This window comes from Rhea americana, unplaced genomic scaffold (assembly GCF_003343005.1).
Source record: "Rhea americana isolate MKP2758 unplaced genomic scaffold, rheAme1 scaffold_48, whole genome shotgun sequence".
NCBI lineage: Eukaryota > Metazoa > Chordata > Aves > Rheiformes > Rheidae > Rhea > Rhea americana.
In genome coordinates, this window is record NW_028186623.1 from 4910427 (window position 1) to 4918552 (window position 8126).

At 41.0% G+C, this 8126-nt stretch overlaps 1 protein-coding gene across 5 annotated transcripts in view; it reads left to right on the plus strand.

Annotated features, from left to right (window-relative positions):
• SIK2 (salt inducible kinase 2) overlaps positions 1 to 7089 on the plus strand; it is a 64754-nt gene extending 57665 nt beyond the window's left edge. For all 5 annotated transcript variants that reach the window (XM_085316859.1, XM_085316862.1, XM_085316860.1 and 2 more), the window contains 3 exons: positions 588 to 701; positions 1378 to 1469; positions 3087 to 7089. In XM_085316859.1, coding sequence (XP_085172985.1) covers positions 588 to 701; positions 1378 to 1469; positions 3087 to 3669 — 789 coding nt within the window. In that variant the 3' untranslated portion in view covers positions 3670 to 7089. The remainder of the gene's footprint in view (positions 1 to 587; positions 702 to 1377; positions 1470 to 3086) is intronic.
• The last annotated feature ends 1037 nt before the right edge of the window (positions 7090 to 8126 follow it).

Below are 8126 nucleotides of genomic sequence, written 5' to 3' on the forward strand. Positions count from 1 at the left end.
TACTTGTTTGAAATGGAAGTGATCACAGGAAACATGAACAGTAAGTTTTTCTTAGAGTTTAGGAATAAAGCAGGTAAGAAATATGCAGGCAATGCAAGTGTCTGATGTTCCAGATGAAGCCTGCTGTCTGTAAAGCTCCAGCTCCCTTAGTTTCTAACTGCTGGAAGACCTCCGAGCTGACAGCCACAAAGGTGTGACAACAATTTACTCCCTCCCCATGTCAGCATTCCTCTGCGTGCTAGAGATGCCTGCTCTGTGTGTATCCTCTTGGCTGCTGTTGAGAGGTTTTTGCCTTCAGTTTTGAAGCTGTGATGGRAGGGCTGCACTAAAGCAGAGTCAAGAGTTTGGCCAGTCAGAGGCGTATTCCGTGTCTCATTCCAGTTAGAGATGTAAACCCTAGGCCTTTCACAGCACRGAGTTCCAAGCTTTATAGTTTAGACTCCTAACCGTGTAGTGGAAGTGGTGAGTGACACCAGAGACCCAGTCCACACGGTGACTGTGGAACCCCCGTCACTGGAAATATGTGAAGGGTTAAAGCAGAAAAGTAAGACTTTCTGGGGATTAAGCTTTTCCGCTCTTCTGCGCAGGAAGAAGCATCTCAGCAGCAGGAGGCTACATCTGCATTCCCTAACGGTGCACATCCCCCATTGTTAACCAGACGGCAGAGCTTGGAAACACAGTACTTGCAACATAGGCTCCAGGTACTATGCCTCCCTCCCCTGACCAGTTACTCCCCAGGCACAGTTACTACACAGCAGACTGGCCTTTTGGATCTTGTTATGTTCCTTGGTCAAAAGGTAAATTAGCAGAAAACAGCTGGAATTGAAATTATACTGTATTTTCTTTCATCAGACACTAACCATGCCTATGTGAAAAGCATAATACATTGCTGTTTTCTTCCCCAGCCTGTTACTGCGCAGGGTTATTAAAGCAATTTTAAGTAACTGCTAGTGAATACTTATCATTTGCGCTGCACCCCATAAAGGGCACACATCAGAAGCTCAGAAGCACCTGCCCTACACTTCTGACCCCCCTGGGGTTTACTGTCCACCCCTCATACTTACTTTTTTTAAATCAATTTTCATATGGCCTCATTTTAAAAAATGAGCTTGCATCTTCTCGTTCACTTGGGAGGAAATCTTTCTACGGATTTTGATGATGCAAGCTATCGTGCAGAGATACTCTTTATCTAAGAGTTAGAAGCCAATAAGCAGTAGTGATTGTGGTTTTGGATAGTAGCATTTTCAGCTTCTGAAAATGGAGGTGGGCACTTAAACTGTTATAAGGGTAGACAATCTTTTGTGGAAGTTCACTTGCTTTCTGGTCTGATACATTAAAACCACTACAATTAAAACAGAACTTCTGGTTTTCTTGCAGAAACCCACTCTGCTATCAAAAGTTCAGAATACTTGCCAGCTGTACTGCAAAGAACTACCCCGGAGTCTGGAACAGCAGTTACAGGAGCACAGGTGAGAAGCTATCAAAACAGGCAGATAAATTATTTTTTCTTGCTCCCAAGAGTAATGAAAGAACTAGAGCAATCTTTGTCTTTTTAGGAATTATTTGAGAGGGAAAACTTCCTTTTAAAATCTCTAAGGACATAGTACTTTTAAAGGATGGACAACAATCCTGCCATGTGTTTACAAATTGTTGTGCCCTGAGCTCTTTATCAGCCAGCACTGCCAGGGCGCATGTAGACTGCAAATGCCTGCATGCTTCATTTAGTAGTAATGGGCACATAGAAGCATTGGAGGAAACTACCCTACTGCTTATAGCATTGTACTCACTCCCCCACCCTGTTTGTGTATTATATATTTCAGTATTTGTCGTAAGTCAGAACACGGATCATGTCCTTCTCCCTGCTTGCAAGCCCCGCAGTCATTTAGGTATTTCCTGTCTCATTCCCATGACCCAATAACTTTACTGTAAAGAAAACAAAAAGTCAAGTATTTCTGGTCATTAAAGGATCTGTCAGTCTAGAAGTGATGCTCCTCTGAAAGAATCCTGACTGCTCTGATACAGAGAATTACAAAAGGATGCTTTAAATCTATTCACTTCCTWCAGTTATTTTTCTTTACTGTAATTTTAATTGCTAAGCTAAAAGGCTGCAAGACCAAGTTCATCATTTGGTAATTATAAAACAAGCAAGTTAGCTACTAAAGGTAATTTACTGCCCCCTGAGTTTTACAAAAGGATCAGCGAGAAATTTCAAAATAACCCAGCTACATGCCAATAGAACAGAATAATGAAAATATGAAAATACTACTTCATTTCAAGAAAGCATGCAACTTGGAATTACTTTTTTAGTTTATGGCCACTCCTGCTTACTGCACAGTTGGTTAATTCTAATCAAAACCTCAGCTCAGAGCAGCTTCTTGACTTCAAAAAAAAACAAGGTGTCTGTAGAGAAATAAGATACCTTAGTATGTAAGCAGGGAAGCAGTAGATTCCTTTTCTGAGTGCTGGAGGTATGCGTCAGTAGTAGGTTTCCTATTTCTGCATGCCCTGGGAATTGGCTGGCTGGAGACCTCCCCTTTGTTGTATCACAGGAATTTGTCAAAGGTAGCTATGTAACCTGGCATTGTGTTGCAAATTCTTCCTGTTTGTAAAATGTCAAAAACAGAGTTTCATAAAAGCTCAAAAGGAGAAGTGCAGTTCAGAGAAAAGCAATATGGGAGGAAGAAAACTYTGTTCATTTCTGTTGGTAGCCAAAGATACTGAAGTCTTTAGTTCCTGGGTTATACACAGCAGTGAATAGCAGGCTTAAAATACAAAGTCAGTGGATCTTGTGCATGGTAAACCAAATGAAGCTGTGCACAAGGTTAACTTAATTGCACAGGAAAAGTTCACTAGTCCATTAAAAAGGTATTATCAAAAAGAGGCTTTCAAACTCTGCCTCTGCACATTTGCTGAAAGACAAATATGCTGGTTTGGTGCTAGTTTTAATAAGTAAACAAGAGGTCTCTGGAACATTAAAAATCTGGCCCGACTGGCATGCAGCACTCGTGCTTCTGCCTTAACACTTAAAAAAAATGAAAAAAAATAAAATAAAAAGAACATAATTGCYGTTTATGTTCTTGATTCAGACTGCATCAGAAGCGACTCTTTCTCCAGAAGCAGTCCCAGCTGCAAGCCTATTTTAACCAGATGCAAATAGCTGAGAACTCGTACCCAAGGTCAAGTCAACTGCCGCTGTCGTGCCAGGAGGAGCAGCAGCAGCAGCAGCAATCAACGCAATTCAGCTTGCAGCAGCCTCTAAGCCCTGTGATGGAGCCTTCCTCGGAACAAATGCAATACGACCCCTTCCTCAGTCATTACCAGAAGGTACAGCTCGAGCCACTGCCACCCTCCCAGATCACCAGCTCATCACGGTTGCCATCACCAGTTCAGGTGCAGCAGCCACCACAGTCCTTACAATACTCCTATCAGACTTGTGAATTGCCTGTTGTCACCTCTTCTGAGCCAGACTACCCAAACCAGTGCCAGTATTCCATGGACCCAGCACAACAGAGCAGCGTAGCATTGCCTGACAGCGAGAGCAGCCCAGCATCTCATGAGTCTCAGTCAAACTACGATGCATTAACCCTCTCAGAATTGCCTGGACTCTTTGACTGCGAAATGATGGAGACTGTAGATCCCCAGCACAGTGGCTATGTCCTAGTGAATTAAAACTGCGGGGTGGCTAACATGAGAGCAGAAGACAAGACAAACAAAGGAGAAGCATGTGAATTTTGGTTTTGTTCCAATCCTAACATTCATGGTAATTTTCCAACTTTTGAATTAAACAGGGGATCTAAAAATCCACCTGACTGGAAAAAGCAGGGGATGGCTTAAAGTGTTCGGCCACTAGCTCATCTTGCTGGCAGCAGGGGCTGGAGAAACAGACAGTGCAGTTTGGTTCAGCAAAGAACCAGTTTGCATGGAAGGAAACAAAAAGACGAGACAGACAAAAATAAAGTGAATCTTACAAGGAAGGAAATGGCCCCTTCCAAAAAAAATTAGGCATTTTGGCAGCATTCATCTAATACTAGGAGAAATTATTACAATATGCATTACAATGCATATTGCATTGTACTACTTGGCAATAAAAGCAATAGTTTTCACTGAAATTCAGACTAGATTTGGGTCTGTGCAGATGGCAAATGTAGAACTCTTGAAACAGTAGAGTCAGGTGGATTTAAAGGAAAGTTGCACTTTGGCATCAAATTGCTGATTGTAAGCTACTGATCTTGAACTACTTACTGTACAGTAAGTCTCAGAGATCACCAGGCATCTCGAGCAGCCTTCAGTTCCTCCTGTTAGCAAGTAAACAGTATTTCCCAAGCCTGCCAAGGAACTCTTCATCATCCACTAAGAGAAGCTTCTGGATCTTTGCGAAGTGACACACTGACCTAGCCAGTAGATACCTGGAACTGATACAGGGTGCCACAGTGGTTTGTAGAGACCTCCGAGTGGGGCTCAGAATACCAAGAGGTAAAGGATTAGCTAACAAAGACACAGAGGGTAAGACATACCATGAGAAGGTCAAGAACTGCAGCCAGTGACATCAAAAAAGTCGGTCTTTGGCCTCTGAAATCCACTCTTTTTGCAGGCAAACCTTTGTGGAGGGCTCTGTCTTGGAGAAACTCTGATCACTGGAGAGGATCAAGCTGTCCTTTTGTTGCTTTTTTTAAAAAAAAATGTTTTGAATTTACAGTATGCGTTGCTGGTGGTTTATTGAGCTTTGTATATTTGGACAGTTATTTAGGGTTTTAGAACTTAAGGATAAAAACAATGAGCTTAAAAAAAAACCCTGTGAAGTGATAGTGCTGTGCCTTTTTTGGTTCCTTATCAGATTATATGCTTTTTTTTCCTGAAGAAAGTAAACCATACCCCATTTAAATCCTTGCTACAGCCAAAGTCCCTTCAGAGCACACGTTCCACCATGTGGAACATAATATTTAACTTTCTTAGTACTTTGATTGTTCATGTACATATAGCGTTGAARGTATTACAGCAATATTTAGCATCAAGAACTGTTGATGTATTCACCATTTCAACAAATTAACTAAACTCAACAAGTACTTTTGTCTCCAGACCTTTCAGTCATGAAATGCTAGGCATAGGAGGATTGTTTAGAAATGCAGAGAAAGTTCAGGTGTCTGTAATTTGGGTTTTGTCTCCAGTCTTTAAATATTGTGGAGCAATGTCTGCTTTCCTGTAAATGAGGCTCACAGCTGGAATGTTCAGCCTTTCTCTAAGCAAACATCAAGCACAACGCAGAWTCACTAAAGCACAAAGAATGGTGGAGAAATGGTGCTGATCTCTCATACAGAAATGCCACTGCGGGCTGGAAAGTTTCTCTGATACCTGTGAGCTAAGATCTTTGACACTACAAGTAAAGAGGTTGCAGCCACCAAACTTGCAGAATTTGAGTATTCAGGGACACCCTGTCGTTTGGTTGTTTGTTGATACACAAACATCTCAGCATTATATATATTGCAGCAAAGCACTACGTTGAACAGGTAGCAAAAGAAAAGTATTTCCGATATATTTGTTCTTTCCTGTGTGTCAGATCACAGATCCTACTAAGCTAGGAGGAAAAAAAAAGAAAAAAAAAAAAGTGCTCAAAGCTGCTCTCTTTTCCTTCACCACAGAGGTGAATAATCAGCCAGCATTTAGAGCAGTAACACTGCATTTAAATGTGGAATTTTAGAAGCTTAGTCACTGCACCATAGATTGCTTGAAGGAGGAAGGAACTTAACAACCAACAGAAGACACCTTATTTCCGGTATACTAAAATTAGAGAGCAATTAGGAGAGGTAATTCCTGTCAATACATACCCAAGCTCTGATACTGGCCCAGTTGTGCAGCTAGATTCGGTTCATGAGGGCTCAGCTTCTACCTCTGATAACACAATGATTCTCATGGCATCAATAACGGGAAGCTTAAAGAAGAGGGAACATATCCATGCACTTTTTTATTGGATGCAAGACAGAGGCAGCTAGAAAACTTTAAACAACTGAAACAATAGACAGACAAGTTTGACTTTGGAGGGAATTCACTCAGTAAAACCCTCTTCTGAAAGAATAAATAGCTATGGAACAGAGAAACCCATATGACCCCGTAAGTGACTAATAAAGAGAAGGGAAACCGCTGAAAAGCGCAGCAAAAGAGTGACAGCCAGACATTTCACTACTGGAAAAGAGAAAAGGAGACAACAAAAAGTCCTGTCCTTTCATTCCATCTTCCCTGCCCCTCAGCATAATAAAAGTAACACTTTTTGGACACATGAAATCAGACCTAGTGCACAAGAGAAAACTGCTAATGAGACACAAAACACCTGAGGAGACAGGCCCAGTTCTGCAGTGGGAGCTAAGTTATGCTCTAACTACAATCATATCCCTCCCCATCCAACACTATGCTACCGAACATTTCATGACTCAAAGATAAAAATAATTCTGCTCTTAGAGTTTCACAGTTCATTTCTTAGGATGTGCCAACTAGTGTAAGCTGATTGGAGCTCTGCAGTGCTGGTAAGGGGGAAGTTAGAGTTCTGGAATATAGTTTAGTCCATTCCCACAACCAACAACCTATTTAATATTTCATGTAATTTCCCTTAAGCCTACGAGAATAAAAGACAGACAGACTTACTTACTTCTAGTGGCACAGCAGCGTATCCATTGGACATCTCTTTGTATTCATGTTACTTTGAAGTGGCTCTTCTGTTCAAGTCTGTCATGTCTAACACTAGAGCACTGTGTACTAGTAGAGTGATTATTAGCTTTTTTAAATCTTGTATTACAGGCTCCTTTGAAGAGACTTTGGTGTGATGTATATGGGGTAAAAATTTCATATGGAGAAAAGTGCAATATATGTGTGTGTGTGTGTGTGTGTGCGTGCGTGTGCACGCACATGCGTGCGTACGTGTGGTACGTTAATGTATTTTTTTAAGGAGTTAGAAGGTTTAGTCTGCTTTGGAGTAAATGCACTAGTTTTGTGAGCTCCAGTTCATCTGTAGTCTTTACATGCAACTGATAATGCTGGACTCTGTAAAGCAATTACAATGTATTACTACAAAATAAAGAATATGTACATTTCATTTTTAAATACTTAGTGAGCTAAAGCAGCCCCTGCACCTTTTTTGTTCTTAGCAACCTCTTTATTTATTACCTTCACGTTATTTTATTTCTGATTCACCAAGCTAAAATTCACAAACAGAAAATGAACATTCCTACCACAAAGGCTGTACGCTCCAGGCTGAAGTTTGTTTCATATCATTTCAACACATAACATGAGGTAGTTGATACCACCAACTTTTGAAGGCAGATGTGAAGCGAGAAAGCTTTCTAAGAACTTCACAGAAAGCTGCATTTCTTTAATGCCTGCTACCCCATGGAATCTGTCCTGCTCTCAGGAACATGCCTCCAGCACAGGCACTGTCGTCGTTCAATGAGGTATTGCTTTGAACCACTATCYGTTTTGATATTGTGCCACATTAGTTAGGATACACTATCCAGCAAATGACGCAAAAGCTGTTTAATGCTGATCACATAATGTTAATCCCTAGGAACACTGTAAAGGGAGCAGGGTTTGGGCACTGCCAGAGAGAAGCCATCGTAATTTTTCTAGTAACATGACCGTGACATTCCAGTGTCTGGTCCAGTGCACCCGCCCGCTCCCTTGAAAAACTGTAGTCTTGATTTCACCTGAAAAAGCGCTCACAGATACGGCACTGCTTAGAATCAGAACAATACATTCAAAAAAGGAAAARGCGATTTGTCGTACTAGGCTTAACAGTGGAACAGTTTTCCAAGGATCCAAAGCTTTCTGTGAAATCAGGTTAAATTTTACATCTATCTATCTCCTTTGACACCAAAAGCAACTAAAATTGTACCTACAAGAAGCGTCTTCTCACTTGTTTTTCTAACTTTGCACACTACCTTTACCTGTATTTCTTTGTACATCCTCCACAGTGTTTGCTTTCTGCAGCTCGGCAATCCAAAGCAGAAGAGGTTTAGGGTGGGATGGGGGAGACCTTAAAGATTTTATCAACTCCTTGTCAGGAAAACTGAGACTCCTGAATTTCTCACTAAAATAAATAAATAAATACAATAAATWAAAAAAAATAAATAAAAACACTGTTC